We start from the raw sequence: 26,091 nt of genomic DNA, 5'->3' as shown, positions 1-26,091 counted from the left end.
TTCTCATTTTGGTAGAACTTCAGCTCATAAGAAGCAAAAACATTGCGGTACATAAGCTGTCGATGACTAGCTAAATGTGATTTTTTTGTTACCTTTTATATGCAGTATTTTTTTCCCTAGCATTGAAGGTATTTTATACAAATAAAGTGAGAAAACAATACGGAAGGATAAATCATGAGAAATGTAGTGCTTCCAGACCTTTATTATATATATATATATATATATATATATATATATATATAGAGAGAGAGAGAGAGAGAGAGAGAGAGAGAGAGAGAGAGAGAGAGAGAGAGAGAGAGAGAGAGAGAGAGAGAGAGAGAAATATAGTTTGGCCCTGAGGCTAGTTTTTCACTGGAACCATGCATTATAGCATACACATAACGCCAATCTGTGTCTCGCAAAACACAATGGACCTGATCCAATTCACATTTTTACTCCTGGGTGGTATTTTCACATCTTAGCAATAAAATGCCTTTTCAACAAGAACAAATTCAGAATCACTTTGACAGGAGTTCACTGGGGGCTATCTGTTGGTCTACAGCATTTCTTAAGCTGTGGCATTAGAAATGACTGCCAGTAGGAAAGGGAAGGGTATTTTTAACAGCAGTGTTCTCCTAGGCAGATCTACCACTGTGCAAAGAGTAATAACATACATTGAATTATAACATTTCTTACTTAATCTTTTAGTGGCTTAGTTAAATCATACTGGTGTAAAACGATATTAGGTTGTAAAATGGTCTTGCTCAGCCCTGCTCTTTCCATGGTATGATGGGACAGTGTTGGCAATAGCATGGTGGCTATAATGTTTAAGTGGCAATCCAGTAGTGACCCCAACTGGTAACTTGGGGCAGGGCTGTGTCAGCTGGCTATACTAAGCTAATAGTAGAGCCGATATTCTGTCCAGATCAGGTAAATATGAAGCACCAACTACACCACTCTGCATTAGGCAAAGGGAAGCACAAAATAACGCAGTGCCACAGCGCACGTAAAAATTTTCAGCAAAAATGGCCAGCAAAAGGTTAAAGATTGAGGAAAATATGGATGCTGACATATCAGCATCAAATTTATTTTGCTGCGTGCAACAGATGCCACACCCAGAATTATTTGCTGTACACATGCAATTAACAGTGCAAATAACATGTGACATGACAACATATGACACTGCACATGATGAAAGACTACATAAGGACACATCCAGTTGTAAGACATAGGTGCAGTACGCTAGCACTCCACAGATGCTGGAGGTGAAGTCCTGGATGTTACACTGGGGAAGGGCTTAAAGAAAACCTGTAACAAGAAAAACCTCCCCTGGGGTGTACTTACCTCGGCATGGCCGGATTTCAGGCAAGGCCACATAGGCAGTGGCCTAGGGCACCAGGAAAGCAAGGGGCGGCAGTGGGGTGATAATTGTGTGCAGTGTGCTGTACATAATTTAGAATCAAAATATGGTAAATGGTATTAAATTATTTTTTTTTCCTTGAAGTGCACTGCCCACTACCAGAGATAAGCAAGCTTGATTTTGGGAAAAGCAAACTCGTTCTGGGATTGGGGGGGGGGGGGGGGGGGGTTGAGGTCTCAGGCTGTCACTGTATAAGCAAGTGCTTAAGCAAATCACCTATGCCACCATTGCCTTCCTTCCTTCTGATACGCTTCACGCTGCTCTCCAACTTCTGACACTTCTGCCTTCACAGTTCTGCTGTCACCTGCTAATCGCTGCAATCACGTCACTAATTGTCCTCAGTAGAGCTTACAATCTAATCCCTGCTGTGCTTGGGGCAGCTAAAGATGGTTTTGGTCAGGGGGTGGCCTTGGGCGTTAAAAACTACAAATCCGGCCCTGCACCTCGGATGGGGGAAGCCTCTGGATCCTATTGATCCGTCCCCGAACAGCGGGGATGTAAATATTTGCCTTCCCGGCTCCAGCGCAGGTGCAGTATCAGCTCTCCACTCAGAGATAGACGGAAATAGCCGATCACTGTCAGGCCGCTCTACTGTGCAGGCGCAAGTCTTCTGTGCCTGCGTAGTACAGCGGACCCGACAGAGAATGGCTATTTTTGTCTCCGTGCAGAGAGCCGCCACAGCAGCCCCGCTGGAGCCAGGAAAGGTAAATAAATCAGAGCTTGTCAGGCTTTAGAGGGAGGATTCCGGGACACTTCGGGGGAGCCAGCGCTGGACTGCCTGCAGCTACAGGGGAGGGGGAAGCCTCATTGGGAACCTGAGGCTTCCCCCTCCTGAGGTGAGTACCCCCCAGGGGAACTTTTTTTTGTTACTGGTTCTCTGTTCAGGAGAAAGACTGCTTGGGGGAAGAAGGTGTTCCTGTGCCTGGAGGTTTTGGTGGTGATGGTCTTGTAGTGACAGCCAAAGAGGAGGGTCAAGAGGACTGCTGGGGTGAGAGGGGTAAACCATTTTCCAGGTGCCATCATGGCATCATACTAATTGGGGTAAGCCCCGCCCCCCTTACCCCATAGGACAGATTAACTATATAGCTGTCTTAGCGTGTGTCCCCCTTTAATCTTTTTTTTTTCCTGTCCTCCCTCAGGATAGGTTTTTTCTATATAGCTGTCCTGGGTTCTTATTTTTGTTTTTTACCCCATCGGGTTTATCTCATGGGAAGAGTCTGAAGATACAGCAGTTACAGTGGGCAAATATTACCCTCATTTGCAAAAAGTGGGCCCATCTTTTCCCATGATGCCTGAAATTAAGAGTTTGATGTTTGAAGAATGGGAAAAGACAGAGAAGAAACAAAGTCTCAATAACAAGTTATCAAAAATGTACCCTCTTCCGGAGGAAGACACGAAATCTTTAAACAACGCTCCTCTTGTGGACTCTTCACTGTCGGATTTAATAAAACATGTTACCTTACCCATGGATGATCCTGTGTCTTTTAAAGATCCCCTTGATAGAAGAATTGACTCAGATTTAAAAAAGCTATATCTTCTTGCAGGTGGTTCAGCAAAGCCTGCTATAGCACTAACATCCGTTGCTAGAGCCGTTAAGTGTTGGACGGCTAATATTGAAGACGCTATAAAAGCTAAAGTGGATCCTGATCAGATTATCTCGGCCCTAGATGATTTACGAATTACGGCGGACTTTATTAGTGAAGCCGCCATTGATACGGTTAGACTAGCATCTAGGTCAATTCTTACTTCTGTTACCGCAAGAAGATCCCTCTGGCTGAAGCATTGGTCAGCAGATATTTCTTCCAAACAGAATTGGGTAAAAATACCCTATGATGGCAAACTATTATTCGGTGAGAAGATGGATGCAGCTATTCGCAAAAAAACAGGAGGAAAGTCAGGCATGTTGCCTCAAGATCGAAAGGTCAGAAAACAAAACTTCACTCAGAGGACGCAGCAATCAAGCAATTTCAGGGATGCTAGAGCCTATCGGCCAGGACGCCAGTACCGAAAAAATTGGAAGAGCTCACAGTCTACTTTGGCAAAGTCAGTCAAGGCAGCTTCCACTGCCTCTCAGCCACAACAAAGGTCCTTTTGAGGCGTTGTCCACTCATGTCGGTCAGGTGGGGGCGAGGTTAGCTCTATTTCGTCCGATATGGGTGGACAACGTTCAAGACAAATGGACTTGAAAACTATAACCAAGGGTCACTCGTGGAAGTTCAAGACGCAATTGCCTCACAGAATCTTCATCCCAACAAAGATGCCAAAGTCAGAACAAAAAAGAATATTCCTTTTCCAGTATGTGAAAACTTTAGTGGAACAGAGGGCCGTGGAAGCAGTTCCTTCGAAACAGCAATATCAGGGAGTCTACTCTCCCATTTTTCTAGTAAGAAAGAAGACAGGGGACTGGAGACCAGTCATAGGTTTGAAAAAATTGAATCATCATATTCTACTAGAAAAATTCAAAATGGAGTCCTTACATTCCATAATATCATCCGTCCAACCATAATATCATCTGTCCAACCAAACGACTTCATGATATCCATAGACCTCAAGGACGCTTATCTCCATATCCCAATACACAGACAATTTCGAAAATTTCTCAGGTTTCATTTTGCGGACATCCATTTCCAATTCACAGCCCTACCTTTCGGTCTTTCCACATCTCCCCGTACCTTCACAAAGGTTCTTCAAGAAACTATTGTAATCTTGAGAAAGGCCAATATAAAAATTTATCATTATCTGGACGATATATTGATACTGGCACAGTGAGAAGTTGTTCTACTTCGTCACAGAGATCAAGCCCTAAAGCTTCTTCAAGACATGGGATGGATAATCAACTGGAACAAGAGTCTTTTAGAGTTCCGGTCAGATCTATGGTCTACTTGGGAGCACAATTCAACACAATACTGAACACAGTATCCCTCACTGAGGAGAAAGTACACAAGATAAAAACTTTTGTTTTAACGATTTTAGATCGTGCTTACCTCTCGGCCAGGACTTGTTTAAGATTGATAGGCTTGATGACATCATCAATTCCCATGGTGAAGTGGAGTCACTGGCACAGTCGTCAGTTTCAGCTAAACTTTCTCCAACAATGGAACAAAACGTCATATACTCAGCTAATATTGATTCCCGACAAAGTCAAGAACGATCTGCAATGGTGGATGTCCTCAAAGAATCTTCTGAACTGCCACTCTCTCTTGGAACCAACTTGGTTGATAGTGACAACGGATGCCAGCAAATCAGGTTGGGGAGCCCATTTCAACAATCTGTCAGCTCAGGGCAGATGGTCCAGTTACCTCGAGACTCATCAAACCTTTTAGAACTTCGAGCTATTGGTTTAGCCCTTCAAGCTTTTGCTCCACATCTCCAGAAAAAATCGGTGTGGATACAATCGGACAATCAAACGGCAGTGTCATACATCAGGCGCCAGGGAGGTACGCACAGTTCTCTTCTGATGGAGGAACTGAATATGATAATGAAATGGGTAGAAGGCCATCTTCAAGATTTAAGGGCAACGTATATTCCAGGAGTTCGAAATCTAACAGCAGATTTCCTCTCCAGACATCCGATAAACAACAACGAGTGGTCTTTGAATCCACAGGCGTTCAATCTGATCACCAAACGGTATGGGAAACCAATTCTGGATCTGTTTGCCTCACAGGAGAACAACAAAACCAGCAGGTTTTATTCCAGATACCCATGTATGGGAACGGAAGCAGTGGATGCTCTGATACAGCCTTGGCCGCAGAGCCTTCTATATGCTTTTCCTCCAGTACCCCTCATCCACAAATTTCTTCGCAAGCTAGTAAAGGAAAAAGCAACAGTGATTGCCCTGATTCCTTACTGGCCCAAAAGGGTTTGGTTCCCTCTCTTACTCCAGATGACTGTAGGATTTCCGTGGTCGCTGCCACTGTCACAGGATCTCTTATGCCAGAGACAAATCTACCATCCACATCCAGAGAAGCTTCATTTGAAAGTTTGGCTGCTGAGAAGTCGAGATTAGTGCAATTAGTTTGTTCGGAGTCCGTGATCAATACATTATTAAAGTCAAGAAAGTTGTCAACTAACTCAGCCTATTCTAGAGTCTGGAAAAAGTTTGAAGATTTTGCAATTGCCACACAGTTTAATCCATCTACTCCTTCAGTGGTGAATATTCTAAGTTTTTTGCAAGTCGGTTTAGAATTAGGCCTAGGTTATAATACTCTGAAGTCACAGATATCTGCCTTATCAGTGTCCACAGGAGTCAGGTGGTCGCAAGACCCTTTAGTCCAGCAATTCCTGAAAGCAAGTCTGAAGTTGCGTCCTCCTAAAAAGACATTGTTCCCAAAGTGGGATTTGACCATTGTATTAGATTTTCTATCTACAGATACCTTTGCAAACTCCTCGACCTGTACTGTGTGGAATATCACTCATAAAACTGTGTTCCTGGTGGCAATTACGTCAGCGGCAAGAGTTTCTGAAATTCATGCTCTTGGATGTAAGGAGCCTTTTTTGACTTTGTTTGAAGATAGGGTCGTGTTGCGTCCTATGGCACATTTTCTGCCGAAAGTGGTCACTACATTCCACATCAGTCCAGAGTGGACTTTACCTTCTATTCCAAGGAATCAGCAGTCACAAGATCCTAATCCTCTAGATCTGGTTGCAATGATTAAAACTTACCTGGAAGCTACAAAATCCTTTAGGAAAACAGATCATTTGTTTGTACTTCCTTCTGGAGCAAAAAAAGGACAAGCAGCCTCAGCAAGAACAATTGCTACCTGGATTAAAAAGACTATTCAAAGGGCTTACAAGGCTAGCGGCTATGTTGTGCCCGAATGCACTACTGCCCATCCTACTAGAGGCATTGCCTCTTCATGGGCTTCCTTTGCGGGTGTCTCGGCGGCTACAATATGTAGAACTGCAAATTGGTCATCAAAACACACGTTTATAGACCATTACCGAGTTGACCCAACAGTTTTGTCTTCTGCTACTTTTGCAAAATCTGTTATTGTATCTGCTACTAATGAATAAGTAAAGTGTGTTTCCCTGCCTTGCAAATTGTGGCGAGTTATTTCCCAATTACTATGCTGCCATGATGGCACCTGGAAATTAGGAAAATTTAATACTCACCTTCGGTAATTTTCCTTTCCTGGTGCCTATTCATGGCAGCATAGGGCATTTCCCTCCCATTTTTTCCTTCGGGAGGACGATATATACTATAAGATTAAAGGGGGACACACGCTAAGACAGCTATATAGTTAATCTGTCCTATGGGGTAAGGGGGGCTGGGCTTACCCTAATTAGTATGCTGCCATGAATAGGCACCAGGAAAGGAAAATTACCGAAGGTGAGTATTAAATTTTCCTAATATCCTGTTGGCCCTGGACCTCATACTAGATGTGTGGAGGAGGTTCAGCGGTGGCAGGGGTGACTCGATTAACTTCTCAGCGGCACTGATTACTCTCTGGAGATTGTGCCGGTCGCTTGCATTTGCCCATGTACCAGACGATGATGGAAGAGCAAAGGACAGATTCAATGGTTGCAGTGTAGAAGCTGGTCAGCACTAGCAACTCTCACAGCACCCCAAACTTTCTCAGTTGCCTCAGGAAGACCAGTCTCTGCTGTGCCTTCTTTTTGGTTATGGTTGTGTTTACACCCCATTTGAAATCCTTGGTGATGGTAGAGCCTAGAAACTGAGCGCTATGTACCCTGGAGAGCTTGGTGCCATCGATGGAGACCGGGTTGAGTGTCGGTGAGTGCTTTTTGTAATCCACGGTCACTTCAACAGGTTTTGCTGCATTCAGGACAAGCTTGTTATCTTTGCACCACCTACAGATACGCTCATTCTTACTGCAGTATGCGTTTAGCCAGCATCAGGGATTTGTTAAAAATGGAGGTGAGGATGGGGCCAGCTGGCTTGCACCAATTCTCAGGCAGATTAAGGATATGTTGTTTGCCCTGAGGCTTTCCTGGGGCTGAGCTTCCAGAGGTGCCATAGTACATCGGCCTCCTGGACTGCTAACAGTGCTGAGTAGGGGCGGGGGGGGGGGTGCAAATTCCATTGGTGTGAATGTGGTCACCTGGTCTTCAGGATGGTTGGATTGGTACTCGTACCTACAGTAGAATTTGTTGAGCTCCTTGCCTAATACAATGCTCGGTGGTGTATACTGAGGAGTAGGCTTGAAGTTTGTAGCTTCCCTGAGGCCTTTCCAGACATCCTGACTGATGTACTGAAGACTAAGACCCAGCTTGTTGAAGTAGTCCCTGTGCCGCTTTCAGTTCCCAGTTTAGGGTGTTCCTGGCTTCCCTGAACACCTGTGGGTTTCAAGATTTTAAGTGCTTCCTCTTTAATCTTTTGGAGCTGGCGTAGCTTGCTGTTAAACCAGGATTTTTTTGCTAGACTTTAAAGGTCTTCGTTGTAATGCACAATTTCTCATATCTTTTAAACAATACCAGTTGCCTGGCATCCTGATAAACTTTCTGGCATCAGTAATGTCTAAGTTACACACCTGAAAGAAGCATGTGACTAATTCAGTCAGACTCCAGTCAGAAACAGCTGATCTGCATACTTATTCGTGGTCTATGACTACAGGTGACTCTATGACTCTAATGAGCAAGAGGATTAGCAGGACAGCTAGGCAATTTGCAGTGTTTAAAGGGAAATAAATATGTCAGTCTCCATATCCCTCTTACTCCAGGTGCCCTTTACACTGGGGTTGTGCCCAAACTAATCAGGAAGATGTTTCAACTCCTGGGGTGGCACAAGAGTGAAAGACAGGACAGGCTAGATGTTATTATTCAGTCAGATGTCCTTTGCACACTGTGCCCACCTACACCCCCGATGACAGATCTGTAATTTGCTGCAGTTGCTGTACTTCTTGTCAAACCATCTGTAATAAATGATCTAATAATAAATATTGCTTGTTTTACATAGCAAGGTATAATTTTACAGCTACAGCTAAAAGACCATGGAGCTGCTATGGGGCCCTGCTGAGCCTGACTACATTACATTCTATATAGCATTTAGCAGATAAATTTAGATACAACTAATGGACCGTTTCCAGCCAAAGAGATGCTTAGAAAATTGGCAAGGAAAAGTTCCTTCATAGCTGGCATTACAAGGGTGAGAGCAGCCCAGGGCAATTTATGCCAGACCTGTGACCCAGAAGGGGCGCAGAGTTCAGTGTGACTTTTAATTAATGAAACAAAATGGCATTAATCAAACAAAGGTGTAACAGAATCAAGGGGAAAAGAAGCTGTTGCTTCTGTGAATCTGTGAATTATCCTTGCAACACCTGCAGCCGGAATTCACTGTGATACAAATCAAGTAACCCGACACAGATTTGAAACACAAAACTGTCAGACTTCTAAGAAGTGGTCTGTTTTATTTTGGTGCTAATCTCAGGAGAGATTTATCAGTCTAACAGATCTGGAAATTATGTCCGCAATGAGGGTTATCAGAGAAATTATTAAGGGTCCTTTCACAGCACATCCGTTGCATCATGGCCCATGGACAATATAATAACGTGATGCAATTATACTTCAATGGCACTTCCACTTTGGCACACTAACGTAGTGCTGCAACAATCTCCAGCGGAGTAATGCACAGCATGCTGGCCAATGCACCGTGCAAGTTGCACTGTATGAGTCGAGTGGCAGTAATAGCGTGCGCTGCAGCTTTATATGACCATTGTGATCCTGTTTTTCAGGATGTGCAACACAATGTATATAGTGGAAAAGTGTCCTAAGAAAGGGAATAAAAGATTCCCAAACATGAAATAAAAATGACTAAACATTATTAAATGTGTGAGAGTGTGTATATACTACAACATATTCCACATCGCTTTATAGACAATAATTACAGGTGGCCATATACTATAAGATTTGTTGTAGTAGTTCAGAAAACTATCTCCCTGACAGGGATAATTTCTCCCACCATTCTGTATGGTTCCAGCAGGAATCTGATGTAATATGGGCCATGTCACTGCAAGCTTTGTGCTGCTGGACATGGGACAAACCTATACAGCTGGGAATCCAGGGGCGTAAGTACAAATCAAGGGGTCCCCCAGCAAAACTTTGATAGGGCCACCCAATGGTCACACCTTTTCCCTTGCCTCCCCTTTGTGAGTGACCCTCAGCCTGGGGGCCAATCTTACCAGGGTGATAAAACACAAGCGGACATCATGATCTCACACCCATAACAAGTGTAGCCACAAAAACCTGATCTGAAGGGAAGACCGCTTCATCAGATGGAGTGAAGTAGTTGGGGCCCCCTTACAGCTCTGTGCCCCCCTGCTCCCCTGTAGTTACACCTCTGTGTGAATCGCATACCTCTCCAGCCCACATCCTCCTCATGACAAGAGCAGGTTTTCCTGCTCAATATTCAATAACCCAATATAATGTCTAATCTGTAAAAAGAAGAAGTAAAATACAGTATGGAAGGTGTGACTGTGTCTCAGTGAGGTTCATAGTTACATAGTTATTTGGGTTGAAAAAAGACAAACGTCCATCGAGTTCAACCAGAAAACACAATTCAGTTCACAACTGAATGTTCTTGTTACATTCCACTGCCAATTTATAGGGGGATGGGGGAGCAATTACTTATGGATGTGTTCTACTTGTTGGGTTGTGGGAGGAAGGCCACAGAAACATGGGAAGGGCATGCAGAGTGTCCCAGCTTCTATTCTAACCTGGGACCCCATCACTGCAGGGAAATGTATTCCCCTGACGTCTGCACTCAGTTGCTTAGTGATCAGACTTAAGGTCACACCATACAATTTTTTAACTATCTGTTCGATTCAAGCATTGCAATCAATTTTTTTCTGACTGATTGTAACATTTCAAAAATATGACTATTGTACCACATATAGTACATATGTTCGATTTTTCCCCATTTATGATAAAAATTATAGGAAACTCTGAGAAAATTGCTAAGGTATGTATATTAATAAATTGACAATCTAACACACACCATACAATCTTTGGAAAAATGGAAGAAAAATTTCCAGCATTCCAGATCAATAAAAATCGGAAAACAAATGGTTTTTTTCAGTCGAATGAAAAAAAAAGCTCTCTTTTTTTGGGGGCGATTCGATCATATTTATCGATTGCCGTAAAGTCAGATCATTTTATTGTATTGTGTGTGACCACCTTTATTGAGATATTATGCTTGATCACTGTTATAAAACACAGTAAGCGACAGTATGAATGGGTTCTCTCTTCTCCATAGAGCAGCATACGCTGCTGGCAGACAGCTGAACACCGTGTTTTTACGTCTCATTCTAAAACTGCCGGCCAAAACAATCCATAAAGATTGTTTTCAGCAATTCAAAGTGTGTACGGGGCTTCATAATTCATAAACCAATTTTTTTGTTTGTTATAATTAAGTCAAATGGTGTGCCTGTGTTAGGATATGTTACTGTTATTATGGAGGGGGCAGAACAAATGGACCCAAATGGAACTGTGGAAAGGGCAGTTATGATAGCAGAGTATTCAAATATTTTTCCAGGCACATACTAAACCAGCAAAGTTGTTATATGGATTCAACAATCTGTAAGAGTACCGTATCTAATGCTTGGAATACACGGTTCGTTTTGAACCGTGTAATCGAGCCGCTGATGGCTCGATTGATAATTTTCAACCTGTCCGATACCCCTCCGGATCGATTCCCCGCTCGATACCGCAGGCAGGACAATAGTAAAAAATGAAAAGAAGATAAGAAGCCGCCCGCGGGGACGAGTGGGAATTGATCCGGGCGCCCGCGGGGACGGGCGGGGACGCGCTGGAATCTATCGAGCAGCTCGATACACGGTTCAAAACTAACCGTGTATTCCCAGCATAATGCTGGAATTACACCGTACAATTTTCTGTTAGATTCTTCTGTTCGATTTTTCTGTTAGATTTTCTGTTAGAATGCATAATTAGATTATTTTCTGTAGAGAATGGTAATTATCTCTGGTGCATTGTCTTCTGTTTATCTCCTGCTGAGTAGAACAATGCCTAATTGCTTGGCAGATAGATGGTAAAATAGATACATTTCCAACATGTTGAATTTAGAGAATGTAACAGAAAAATCTAACAGAAAATTGTATGGTGTAATCCCAGCATTAGGTGTAAATAGGGTGAGAAACTGTTCATCACTATCCCAAAATGGTAGAGTTGGTCTTGCCATATTTTCATCCTCAAATTTTTTTCACATGAGGGGGGAATTCTCTTGCTCCCAGGGTAGGGGGGTCCCATATTGAATCTGTGCTTGACTCTATGAACAGCAAAGGAGGTGCAGTAAAATGGTGCTATCATTAAGAAAATACTTAGCATTATGTTACAGCTGTAAAACACTCAGAGATCCCTTCTTGTGAGCAATCTCCACCTCCTGCTACTCTGCTCACAGGAAGGAATCTCAGAGTAGCAGGAGGTAGAGCTTGAGATTCCTTCCTGTGAGCCATCTTCACCTCCTGTTACTCTGAGATTCCTTCCTGTGAGTAGTCTCCACCTCCCACTACTCCGATCACAGGAAGGAATCTCAGAGTAGCAGGAGGTGGAGATTGAGATTCCTTCCTGCGAGCAATCTTCACCTCCTGCTTCTCAGAGATTCCTTCCTGTGAGCAATCTCCACCTCCTGCTACTCTGCTCACAGGAAGGAATCTCAGAGTAGCAGGAGGTGGAGATTGAGATTCCTTCCTGTGGGCAATCTCCACCTCCTGCTACTTTGTGCTCAGGAAGGAATTGCAATCTCCACCTCCTGCTATTCCGTCACCTCCTGCTATGGAGAGAGATCGTGCAAAATTCAATGTAGTAAAGAAAATGTGAATGGAGGACTGGAAACAGTAAAAATAGTGGTATATATCAACTTTTGTACAGTCTTGTGTTTTGCCAAGCACTGTTTTAACTCTACATTTCAATGATATATAGCTTATTATGCTCACATTCATACCCCATACAGCAGAACTTCCTCTCCTCGCTTCTTTTTCATGAGACAAATTTGCTCCTGCAGTTTACATTTCTGCATCTGTAGGTGGCATGCTTCCCCTTGCAATGGTCTGATTTGTTCTCTTAGTTGTAGCAATTCTTCTTGCGAATTTTTCAGAGCTTCAACTCCTTTTTCAACCTTCTCCAGCAGCTGCAACAGTATGGGTTCATACTTCTCTTGCAGGGCATTGTGTTGCTCCTCAGTCAAGCTTTGAAGCTCTTCAGAGAGCTGTCGCCTTTCTTGAAGTTCATGTGACACTCGCCTTTGGTGTGGCGCTCTAAGGCGCTGTTGTTCCCCTTCTCTTTCTTGAGTAAAGGTGCATCGGAGTTGTGTAAGCTCATCTGTTAAACGTTCTGCAAGAACCTCCAGATCCTTCTGTTCTGCTGCTTTTTGAGTAAGCTCTTGCTGCTGACTTTCAAGTTGGTATTGACATGCTACACATTCCTTAGTTACTCTGAATAGCCTACACCGTATTCCCCGTATTTCTTCCCTAAGAGAGTCCCTTTCTAACTCAACTTGGGCACGCTGTCCATGTGCCTGAACCACTTCTTCATGTGCCCGCTGTACAGCTTCCAGTGAAGGCTCACGCAGTAATGTCAGTTCACGTATGAGCTCATCACGTTCCCTTTCCAAGTCTTCTACAGCAGCAATACAAAACTGGAACTTCGCTTCTAAGTCCTCCAGAGACAGGAAACTTTCAATGTCTGGAGATGTCACACTAGACTCTAGAAGCTCCCTGGGAAATAAAAAAAATATATATTTAATCATTGCAGCTCATTCACTAAACATCATAGGACTATTCCCAACAATGCTAACTTTGGACTGAGTACTAGCCAACATAATATGCAACAGCTTTTGGTCATTGCACAATCCTGTTAATTATAAGCAAACTATCATCTATAATTAAAATAGGTTTGCAATGCTAGGATTAAGGCCCGGCTCACCCTGGCATTAAAAATGGTCCATTTAGCTGAATTAAAGGAACTGGATCCTAACAGATGTCAATGGATCCTATTGTACATAGGAAGTCACGATTACAAACATATTCTCTGACAATTGGTTTTTCTGGCAGGTGAGATAAAGCACTTCAGGCTGAAAAGGAACCCGAGGTGAGAGGGATATGGAGGCTGACATGTTTATTTTCTTTTAAATAATGCACATTACCTGGCTGTCCTGCTGATCCTCTGCCTCTAAAGGCCCATACACACGTCGGATTTTAGCGAACGACCCGTCGTTTGAACGTTCCGTCGTTCGGACGTTTCCGCGTCAAATCCCACGTGTGTACAGACTATCGTTTGGGTGATAAGACTGGTTACCAGGGATCCGCCCGGCGGATCGTTGGTAACCAGTCTTATCACCCGAACGATAGTCTGTACACACGTCGGATTTGACGTGGAAACGTCCGAACGACGGAACGTTCAAACGACGGGTCGTTCGCTAAAATCCGACGTGTGTATGGGCCTTAATACTTTAAGCCATAAACCTCGAACAAGCATTCAGATCAGATGTCTGGGACAAATCTGACAAGATTAGCTGCATGCTTGTTTCAGGTGTTATTTAGACCCTACTGACCAGAAAGATCAACAGGCCAGTAGCGTCCCTATCATAGGGCGCAGGGGGGCGGGGCGCACCGGGTGTCAGACACCCAGGGGGGTGTCACCACGACCCCCCACAGCAGCACAGCAGGAGGGTGAAAGCAGCGCTAGAAGGAGAGGCAGTGGGGGCAGCGGTGGGGAGGGGGGAAATATCCCCCCCCCTCCCTCACCTGGGACCCCTCCTTCTGCCTCTCTCCCCCTCCATAGCTAATTGTCGGGAAGTGCGGGGTGGCCGGAGGCGTGCTAAGAATTACTCACCTCATTTCCGCGTTCCAAGCGTGGAGCGCAGCCGCAGCGTCATGTCGTTACAGGTCTCCGCCTTCAATGCCGCCCACTGTGCTTCCTGATTAGTGGAAGCACAGTGGGCGGCATTGAAGACGGAGACCTGTAACGACATGACGCTGCGGCTGCGCTCCACGCTTGGAACGCGGAAATGAGGTGAGTAATTCTTAGCACGCCTCCTGCCACCCCGCACTTCCCGACTATTAGTTATGGAGGGGAGAGAGGCAGAAGGAGGGGTCCCAGGTGAGGGAGGGGGGGATATTTCCCCCCTCCCCACCGCTGCCCCCACTGCCCCTCCTTCTAGCGCTGCTTTCACCCTCCTGGGGGCAACTATACTAGCTATACTTAATGGGGGCAACTATACTGGCTCGGGGCAACTATACTAGCTATACTGGGGCATATATACTAGCTATACTTACTGGGGGCAACTATACTGGCTGGGGGCAACTATACTAGCTATACTGGGGGCAACTATACTAGCTATACTTACTTGGGGCAACTATACTGGCTGGGGGCAACTACACTAGCTATACTTACTGGGGGCAACTACACTAGCTATACTTACTGGGGGCAACTATACTAGCTATACTGGCGGGGGGCAACTATACTAGCTTTACTTACTGGGGGCAACTATACTAGCTATACTGGCAGGGGGCAACTATACTAGCTATACTTACTGGGGGCAACTATACTAGCTATACTGGCTGGGGGCAACTATACTGGCGGGGGGCAACTAAACTAGCTATACTTACTGCGGGCAACTATACTAGCTATACTGGCTGGGGGCAACTATACTGGCGGGGGGCAACTAAACTAGCTATACTTACTGGGGGCAACTATACTAGCTATACTGGCAGGGGGCAACTATACTAGCTATACTGGCTGGGGGCAACTATACTAGCTATACTGGCTGGGGGCAACTATACTAGCTATACTTACTGGGGGCAACTATACTAGCTATACTTACTGGGGGCAACTATACTAGCTATACTGGCTGGGGGAAACTATACTAGCTAAACTGGGGGCCACTATACTGGGGGCCACTATACTAGCTGTACTGGGGACTACTATACTACCTACACTGGCTCCTGGCGCTACCTAAACTAGGGGGCACCTCTCACTACCTAAACTATCTAGGCCAGCCAGCCCAACATCACCACCAGCCAACCAGCCCAGAATCGCTGGCAAAAAGGCCACAGCATCACCCCCAGTCAGGCCAGCATTTACTTCAACCAGCCAGGCACAGCCACAGCATCACCGCCAGCCAGCCCAGCCACAGCATCACCGCCAGTCAGGCCACAGCATCACCGCCAGCCAGCCAGCCCAGCCACAGCATCACCGCCAGCCAGCCCAGCCACAGCATCACCGCCAGTCAGGCCACAGCATCACCGCCAGTCAGGCCACAGCATCACCGCCAGTCAGGCCACAGCATCACCGCCAGTCAGGCCACAGCATCACCGCCAGCCAGGCCACAGCATCACTGCCAGGCCTTTCAGTCCACACAGTATTGCCAGCCAGGCACAGCAGCCAGTAGAGGAGAATTCTGAAGCCAGGTGAGAGGTGTCTACCATATTAAGGGGGCATTCTGCCCATTTATGTGAAATGCTGTCTATTTATGTGCCTTATGATTGCTGAATTTGTCTTGTTGGGGGCCTCATGATTGCTGAATTTGTCTTGTTGGTGGCCTCATGATTTGTTGGGTGCCTCAAGATTTCTGAATTTGTCTTGTTGGGGGCCTCATGGTTGCTGAATTTGTTTTGTTGGGGGCCTCATGATTGCTGAATTTGTCTTGTTGGGGGCCTCATGGTTACTGAATTTGTCTTGTTGGGGGCCTCATGGTTACTGAATTTGTCTTGTTGGGGGCCTCATGATTGCTGAATTTGTCTTGTTGGGGGTCACATGATTGCTAACTGTGAGACTATGGGAAAAGCTGAATCATAATCATATGAGACAATAGCCTTAAACCTACTTTTTTAGCTTTTTAAAACAGAAAATAAAACTGGGGGGAGGGGGTTTCTAAAACAATACATTTTTCAGGAGTAGGATGGATGAAATTGTTTATCTTCACAGTTTATTTTCAACTTGGATTTTCCATAATGTTCACGTATGAGTTTGTATTTAGTTTAAATTGCTGTTGGCACTTTGCGATAGATAAGTGACTTTTGGGTTGCAGTTTGGGCACTCGGCCTCCAAAAGGTTCGCCACCACTGTCCTAATCTAATGTACCACCATTGGTAAGTTCATGTAAATTTGTCTCCACCCGTGACCACACCCACATTTTGGTCCATGACCACACCCATTTTTCAGCGCAGCCGCACAATGTAGCCCCATTTTTCGGCTAAGCGTGCCGCACGTTGTCTTCCTGATTGGGGGGGGGGGGGGGGTGTCTGTGGATAATCAGCACCGGGTGCCAAATACCCTAGGTACGCCACTGCAACAGGCAACTGGTATTTATTAAAGGGAAATAAATATGGCAGCTTCCATAGGTCTCACACCTCAGGTTAGTTTGAAAATGCTATAAAATTACCTCAGTTCTATGCTTAGGACTCACATTTCCAACAAGATGGCAGCTCCCACACAGACAAAAAAACCCAGACCTGAAGCTGTAGTTAAAGGTTACCAAAAATATAACTAGAAAAGCAAAAATGCATCTGTCTAGGCCAATAATAAATTTGTATGGGTTAGGAGATACCTATTCAATGAAACCTATATAATTTTATATGCGTAAAAAGTGCGCCGCATTAATTTGGATGCCAGAGAAAGCCGTTAGTAGACTATCGGTAAAATTACAAACATTCTACTATTAAGCTGTACATAATTTGGATAGTAAAATATCAGCAATTTTTACTATCCTCTAACCTTTATGTACTCTCCCCTAACCTTCGCACCTGCTATATGTAGCCGCAGTTTGTGTAGCGGGCAACCCCAGCACCCACAATTTTATCACCCACAAATTACCCTATAGCCACTAATCCAGGCTATTTACATTAGCACCTTTGGGGTGCCCAAATTACCACAGCTTCTCCGGTGCCCAAATAAAGTACTTTGCCTTATACACCCAAAAATGTAAGTATACAACATAACATTCATAGCAAACAAATAGACAATTTTGTCAAAACTGACACACCACTGCTCTCCTCGTTTCTTTAATGTGCCCTCATGGAGGCCCCCTATAAAGCTTGCACCTCCTATATTGCCCTGAGGACCACTTTTAAGACAGATGTCTAATTTGTTTCAGGTGACACTAATAACTAATGGGGCATATAAACATCAAATAGAAACACCATCTGAGTTGAATAAGGTCCAAAAGATCATGTCCATCCAAAGAAAATGTGCAGCCCAGACAGGTTTATACTTCATAAACCGAGTTGCAGTTCTGCTCTATGGAGAGGGGAGATGGAGACACAAGTTGTCCGTGCTTCAAGTTTATATGTATCCCCAATGAGAAATACTGTATAAACATACGTGATATGTTTATATACTGTAAATACCCATATTGGCAACTGCTAGAATGTGCACCTTTTTATCCTGGATGGCAACATAGGAATGGAAACTTTCAGCATTGCATCTACTACAGTTCCCTAGCAGGGCCCATTTTGCTCCATTGGAGTGTTGCTGGGGGCATGGTCAGTTATGCCAACATTCTCTATTTTATCTTGTTTGCCATACAGTCGGTCCCCTACTTATAAACGGGTTCCGTTCCAGTAGGTGGTTTGTAAGTTGTATGTGTATGTAAGTTGAGTCATGCATTATACAAACAAAATAACAAAAACATGCAATAAAAAACAACAAAGTACATTTTGTACATGGGTACAATTTTTTATGTACTGTACAAGATGCGCGTAACACAAGTGTTTGTAAGTAGGGTCTATCTGTAACTGATTCTACCAGTTTTTTTTTTTTTTTTTTTTTTTTTTTTACTTTTAATGCACGTGGCGTTTATGTTTGTACTATAATGTGCATTATATATACACCAATAACCTTCATAAAAGCTGTAATGTATGTTTAGTGAGTATAATGTCTCTGCTTAATGTCCACTAATCTTCATGTGTGCGGTCAGTGCACAGTAAATAAAATAGCAAATTGAGGTCTTTTATTTCTATACACATTCCAAATACATACAGATAATTCAGTTGGTTTCCCCCTAAACTAGCTAGTATACACATATATGCAGCTTGAAAATGGACCAAACTAATTCCACCTTGGAGGGGTTTTATTTGCCCATTTCAAGGTAAAAAAAAAAAATGCATAAAAAATTGCATAATCCTGTATCAATTCAGAATTATTTCCATCTCATTATCATCCCTTGTAATAACCCTGTTTAATGCTAGCAATGCACAGTTAAGTTTGGATTGTTTGATGTCACCTTTGTTTCAATAAAACGCTCACATCCAGGGCCGGATTTAGCATAAGGCACTGTAGGCACGTGCCTACAAGCGCCTTATACTGCAAAGGCGGGTCTCTGAATGTCCCTATTTTGCAATTTAAAGGCAGGGAGCGCAATCGCTGTCACCACCACGGCCCACACACAATCGCGTCTCCCTGACGCACACACCTGTGGTTGCCAGCCTGTGGTCCCACCCCCCAGCAAATTGCAGGCCAGTGTTGGGCGTGTGGCCTGTGTTGAGGGGCGGAGCTTTGGGTGCCAGAACGCCTCTGCCTACAGGCTCCTAAGTTGTAAATCCAGACCTGCTCACATCCATGAGATCTAACAGACTGAAGAAGTATATATATATATATATATATATATATATATATATACCGTATATTCCGGAGTATAAGACGACTGGGCGTATAAGACGACCCCCCCAACTTTTCCAGTTAAAATGTAGAGTTTGGGATATACTCGCCGTATAAGACTACCCCTCTTCCAACGCACACCAAATTACAATAAATATAAAAAATCATGTACTGGTGCTGTGTATGAACAGATACTGGTGCTGTACTGTATGTGTTACCCAGTATATAACAGTATATAGTCAATTGACTTGTTGCATTGGTCAACTCTCCTTAAGTAGACTGGTCAGCTCTCCTTGTCTACCTGTTTATCAGAGCGGTATGGAAGAATAGATTGCGCTGGAAGACGGAAGACGACCCCCAACTTTTGAGAAGATTTTCAAGTGTTAAAAAGTAGTCTTATACACAGGAATATACAGTGTGTATATATATATATATATATATATATATACACATGCATGCATGCAATTCACTTTTTCATCTGAGTTTTCTCCTAGGTGATATTCCCACACCTTGGCCATATGCAATTAGCTTTTTCTCCTGAGTTTTCTCCTAGGAGATATCTTTTTTATCTTCTACTTAACCACCCTGGTGTTCTGATTAAATCGCCAGGGTGGCTGCGGGAGGGTTTTTTTTAAATAAAAAAAAAACTATTTCATGCAGCCAACTGAAAGTTGGCTGCATGAAAGCCCACTAGAGGGCGCTCCGGAGGCATTCTTCCGATCGCCTCCGGCGGCCAGAAGTAACACGGAAGGCCGCAATAAGCGGCCTTCCGTGTTTCGCTTACCTCGTCGCCATGGCGACGAGCGGAGAGTGACGTCATGGACGTCAGCCGACGTCCTGACGTCAGCCGCCTCCGATCCAGCCCTTAGCGCTGGCCGGAACTGTTTGTTCCGGCTACGCTGGGCTCGGGCGGCTGGGGGGACCCTCTTTCGCCGCTGCACGCGGCGGATCGCCGCGCTGCAGCGGCGATCAGGCAGCACACGCGGCTGGCAAAGTGCCGGCTGCGTGTGCTGCTTTTTATTTGGTGAAAATCGGCCCAGCAGGGCCTGAGCGGCAGCCTCTGGCGGTGTTGGACGAGCTGAGCTCGTCCAGACCGCTCAGCTGGTTAAAATACTTTTCAGAACTTTGCAATTGAAAAAGTACCAAAAAGTAGGTGGAAAAAGGAAAAGTACTATTAATATTATTTTGCGTATGTTCTTGCTTGCTGGTGGTTTAAAATATATTTTATTGACAAGTTTGCAAATATCACCTAGGAGAAAACTTTGGAGAAAAAGGGAATTGCATATGGGCCCTTATCATAAAATGCCTTTTAAACCACCAGCAAGCAAGAAAATACTAGAAATAATTTTCATAGTATTTTTTTAACCTCCTTTTAGGTACTTTTTCAATAGTAAAATGCTTAAAAGTTATTTTAAAGAAAACATGAAAATTATGTCCTAGGAGATAACTCAGGAGAAAAGTTAATTGCATATGGGCCATTGTATGAAACATTTAAATATTTATTTTAGATATTCTTTTGTGATCATTTAACCACTTCCGGACGTTCGTATTTGAAATCTGCACCCTGTTTGGGACCTGTTATCCCTGCCAGGACGTCGATTTCAATTAGGGTGCAGCACGCTCCCGCCAATCACATTGGCTCACAGTGATCACACAGTCAGGAGCCAAGGAACTCAGCACCTGACCGCCTGACGGAGTTCTGCTGTCATTGCGACGGCAGGGCAAGTGGGCTTTAGCGGCGGGAGAATGGCGCGAATGACGAGGACGACAGGTCCATACGTGAGGATGGTGAGCTCCATTTTTGTACCAGAAAGTCTCTGGTCCGTAAGGGGCCAGAGACTGCTGGTACTTAAGTGGTTAGGGACATTGCATTAACATCTATATGTGTGACCAGCATAAAACAAGTCATATACAAGGAAAAGGGCCATTTGTGACATGTACATTTCTTATCAAGGAATGATTTACGGTATGTTAACTATATATTGTGCTGCAGGGGACTTAGTAGACTATTCAGTGCTGGGAGACCAGACTTCTTCAAGAAATTCCTATGGAGATTGTTAGCAAACATAGTTTGGGAAGGGTCAGAAAAATGCTTGGAAGGCAACATTTGCTACCAGCTGGCCAAGATGATCGTTCTAAATATATGTGTGACCATACAAACCAGCCACTCCTGTGCAAAATATTCCAGTGCTGTGCCTGTCTGCAGCCAGTGCCATCTCTGCAAATCTTCAATAATACATTGTGTAAGTCTGAATTACAAATTTTTCTAACATCCTTTATATTCAAGCTGTTTATGTGGGGAAAGCATTCTGTTATTCAAATTCAGTTTTTATTGTAGGCAAAGATTATTCCTAATCATTTGATGTTATATCTGTTATCTAATAACATTTTCATCTCTCAAGCTGTACTCATAGCCGAGCCTCTTCTGTATAGATAATGCTCACATGTCCCTCCTGACCTGCCCCCGTCACTCTGTGGGACACATGAAGTCTCATATATAGGCCTGTCTAATGTGAGGATTGTGCGATTATTTGAGCTAGTATTCAGTAAAATGAGGATGAAACCTCTACTGTCATGTAACAGAAAGTCTCAAGCTACTATATTGTTTAAGTGACAGCATGTGACAAATCTATTGCTATAATTATGTTGTTCCCATTGTACTATAGATCACATAAACTACTAGACCATGACACTACTTGCTTCCATGTGCTGCCACACCTGTAAAGTTCTCCAATCCTGTTACTCAGTTTTATGACTGCTCTTCCTTCCTGTGCTTTCTCCGCATCTTACTCCTATAGCCATGTGATGATGCTGTTTCATGCATCTCATCTCCATACTCCTCTTTCACCGAACCTTTTCTACACTGCCATTACTTCCCTTGTACCCTTATTATGTGGTAAAGCATCCCCCTGATTCTATTGTTGCTGCCCCATGAAGCATCTTACCTCCCTCCTTGGGAGTTTTCTCCTTCTTCCTCCTCGGTGGACATGTCATCTGCACAAAGTGACTCTGCTGATATTAATAAACGGCTCAGAAGAAGCAGAGGGTGAGGTCCCCCCCCCTCACAGACTGGATGAGACTTGCAAGCTGTCACTCTATCCACCTTCACATGCAGCACACAGAACGTGGGCCTCTGTTGCCTAGCTGGGCACGCCTGGCTGAGATGACACTGCATCTCTCTCCCTGGCAAAGCTATAGATTGCCATGGGTTAATTTGTGCACTGCCAACAACACTGGGATTGGCTAATCTAATGGGTCTCTCAGCTACACCAAGTATGCTCTGTCAGGCCCCACAAAGTGCCTGTTACATTAACCAGCTGCTATTTCATTTTCAAGTTTTAATTTTAAGCATTTTCATAAAGAAGATAAAGTTACACTGTTATAATGCCTTGCTATAGGCCAAGTGATACTAGGCGTAAATATATCTCAGAAGCTGCTTCCCTTTATTCATTTATGTTAGGAAAGGCTTAAATATAAAGCCTCTGAACCAGTAACTGTAACACACTTGCAGAACTTAGTTATTTGACAGTCATGCATATGTATTTTATTTGGCCTACATGCTCACTTAAATAAGGACGAACTGAATACCTGCATGCAGCAGGTGTTCATTGGCATGCATAGCCAGGGGCGTAGCTAGGGGTGGGCGGGGTAGGACAAGTGCCCCCGGGCGCTGGGTCCCTAGGGGCGCCCAGCTGTGACCTGTGTTTTTTTTTTATTTATTTACCTGGTTACTACCACTGGGGACACCTATAGACCTGGTTACCTATACTGGGGGCACCTATTTTGGGGAAACTGCTGCCAGATTAACTGTATTTTTGGGGAACCGCTGCTGCCAGATTAAGTGTATTTTGGGGAACAGCTGCCAGATTATATGTATGTTGGGGGAACCACTGCTGCCAGATTGTGTCTATTTTGGGGCAACCATTGTCAAATATCTGTATTTTGGAGGAACCTCTGCCAAATTACATGTATTTTTGGTGAAATGCTGTCAGATTACATGTATTTTGGGGGGAAACACTATGGCAGAGCTCAAACTTCCCTGCCAGACCTTTTACACCACTGCTAAGGTCATGTATATTTGGCCCCACCCATTACCATGCCGACGCCCCTTTTTTGACCTTACAGGGCGCATTAATAGTCTTTGTCCCCGGGCGCTGGAAACCCTAGCTACGCCTCTGTGCATAGCAGAGCTGGGCTGTTGTTATGTCAAATTACTGAATAAACAAAATAGATTATTAAATAAAGACAATGTTTTCCTATCCTTAAGGCTTCTTTCTGATGGGAGGCTGAACTGTGCGCTTGCCGAGCAGTTCAGTGTCCCATCTGTTGCCCACCAGTGCAATTCAGGTGCAATTTAAATGCAGCCAAATTGCAGCAGTAATAACATCAAGTGCTAGCATGCAGTGGTGTTACAGGGCAACAGAGGACTGTGACATGTTGAGTGTGAGCACAGCTGCAGCCGCACTCAGATCAGACTGCATGGGAAGGTGGCCTGTCCAGCGCTATTACCCAGCACCAAGGACCGCCTGGCCGATGCAGTAGAGCAGCTGACAGGCGGTGAATTCACCACCTGTCAGTTGCCCATGTGAAAAGGGCCTACGCACACTGACCTAATATCCTCTTCCCTGCATTAGGAGTGGACCAGTTCAGTGTCAGCTCTGCTCCGTTTTCACATCACGTTCGTGTCCAGAGGCAGATGCGTTGCACCATAGATGGCTATGGGCAATCATCTGCTGCTCTGGAAAAAATGCAGCAGGATTCTCTGTTCCTTTTACAGCAATGCAGCAAACTGATCCATTTTTTTTTAACAAGCGGAAGCGGATCCTATTTTTAACAATAGGATCTATTGCCTACCTTGAACGGAGGTGTAGAAAACGCATTGAACGCTTTCCACTCAAATGGGAACTAAGCCTTAGCCGCAAGCATAGTAGACCAGGTTGAAGTTCTAAAGGCATATTATCACTGCACATATACATTCTGAAAAGTTATCCAGAGCACTGCTTCACTCCATTAATAAAGCCTTGGTCTGCAGTCAAATTAGGTGATCTAGTAGGCCGGATTTCTTGCGGGGTTGCCGACACATTGGGGCCACCGTACTCATGTTAGATTTTTGCCAGAGACGGTCTCGCTGCCCACCTTGGCCAAGAATCCTCTAGTATGTGTACTAGGCTGCACAAATGGACTGACTTTTGTCTACTGGAGACAATACTAAGAGAGCTAATACTTTAGTTTGCTATTTAGGGTAAGGGTTTGCAACCAGAGTAATATGGCTGTGTTCTGTTTGTACGCGGGTTATTCGGAAAAAAACAGCAGTTTTCTTTTATCAGCAACACAGGGTATTATCTTCGTGTAGTGTAACTTGCATCTGTCATATTCATCTCTTTTCTTCTTGCTCCACTTGTCGCATGACTGCAGAACACCAGTAACTGTTTGTTGAACAGCATTATCAAGAAGCCCCAATCCCTCCTACACTTAGGTGAGGAGCGTGATACTAATACAACAAAGGGATTGAAAACAATGTGTCAAATGCTTAACCACTTGAGGACCCACCCTTTACCCCCCCTTAAGGACCAGCGCTGGTTTGAGTGATCTGTGCTGGGTGGGCTCTGCAGCCCCCAGCACAGATCAGGGTGCAGGCAGGGAGATCAGATTGCCCCCCTTTTTTCCCCCCTATGGGGATGATGTGCTGGGGGGGTCTGATCTCTCCTGCCTGCTGTGGGTGGCGGGGGGGGCACCTCAAAGCCCCCCTCCGCGGCGAAATCCTCCCCCTCCCTCTCCTACCTGGCCCCCTCCTGGAGATCCGGCTGCACAGGACGCTATCCGTCCTGTGCAGCCAGTGACAGGCTGTCTCCTGTCACATGGCGGCGATCCCCGGCCGCTGATTGGCCGGGGATCGCCGATCTGCCTTACGGCGCTGCTGCGCAGCAGCGCCGTACAAATGTAAACAAAGCGGATTATTTCCGCTTGTGTTTACATCTAGCCTGCGAGCCGCCATCGGCGGCCCGCAGGCTATTCACGGAGCCCCCCGCCGTGATTTGACAGGAAGCAGCCGCTCGTACGAGCGGCTGCTTCCTGATTAATTAGGCTGCAGCTGGCGACGCAGTACTGCGTCGCTGGTCCTGCAGCTGCCACTTTGCCGACGCACGTTATGAGTGTGCGGTCGGCAAGTGGTTAAAGGAAACCTAAAGTAACAATGAGGTCCTAAGTTTAACTCACCTAGGGCTTCTTCCAACACCCTGTAGTCATCCTGGTCCCTCACTGTCTTTCCACTCTTCTCCCTTCAGCCACCGTGCCCCTCTGAAATCTGTCTGACTCAATTAGTCGCCAGCTACTGCGTTGTTTATCAACAAAATAAAGCCACTAGATTCAAAATATACATAGTTTATCAGCATTTATTAAAATAGTTTCTTATACTCTGGAACCTTGGATTAATATGAATGCATATAAAAGAAACGTTCCAGCGACAGGAGCGTGATGGAGGTGTGCGCAGCCGGGCAGCACATACACAGCTCCCCCTAACAGGGGGAATTACTGGCCCACTTAGCGGAGGATCCAGGCAGCCTGGGAAGACGGCAAGGACCCGATCAGCCTGAAGGAGGGTGGAGGAAGCCCCAGGTATATTTATATATTTTTTTCAATGTCTCAGGTTTCCTTTAAAGTAGACAGGGAAAATAAAAAAGTTAGAACCTCATCTAAGAAGAGGGAAGCCTCTGCATCCTCCAGAGGCTCCATGTGCCCTCGTCGAACTCACCACCACTGACTGGGACCCTCTTTTAGTTCACACCTGTGCTCCCCTTTGTGCATGAGTTGGGTCTATGCCAGGCATTCAGTGAAGTCAAAGAGGACACAGGAAGCTCCTTGACTATCCAGAAGATCCCCTCTACCCAGGCAAGTATCTAATTTTTATTTTCCGGTTACCCCAGATTCATTTTAGAGTGGATCTACAGTCTGGCATGACATACAATTAAAACATGTCCCACAACTCCTTATTGACTAGTCAACACTTAACTATAAAAGTGATATCCAGTAAAAAAGTGACCCCCTCCCAGGTGCCTAATCTTAACCACTCCTCTCTGGTGCCTGCCTGACCTTAACCAACTGAGGTGTTGCCTAATCTGAACCAC

The 26,091-nt window shown here is 44.8% G+C and overlaps 1 protein-coding gene across 2 annotated transcripts in view; it reads right to left on the bottom strand.

Annotated features, from left to right (window-relative positions):
- The window catches only part of SYNC (syncoilin, intermediate filament protein), an 81,883-nt gene extending 59,742 nt beyond the window's left edge, over positions 1-22,141 (bottom strand). For both annotated transcript variants that reach the window (XM_068268860.1, XM_068268862.1), the window contains exons 1-2: positions 21,913-22,141; positions 12,315-13,086 (exon numbers count right to left, since the gene is read on the bottom strand). In XM_068268860.1, coding sequence (XP_068124961.1) covers positions 12,315-13,086; positions 21,913-21,956 — 816 coding nt within the window. In that variant the 5' untranslated portion in view covers positions 21,957-22,141. The remainder of the gene's footprint in view (positions 1-12,314; positions 13,087-21,912) is intronic.
- Between the last annotated feature and the right edge of the window lie 3,950 nt (positions 22,142-26,091).

The sequence above is a fragment of the Hyperolius riggenbachi genome, chromosome 2 (assembly GCF_040937935.1).
Source record: "Hyperolius riggenbachi isolate aHypRig1 chromosome 2, aHypRig1.pri, whole genome shotgun sequence".
Taxonomy (NCBI): domain Eukaryota; kingdom Metazoa; phylum Chordata; class Amphibia; order Anura; family Hyperoliidae; genus Hyperolius; species Hyperolius riggenbachi.
This window is presented reverse-complemented; position numbering and strand designations above follow the sequence as displayed.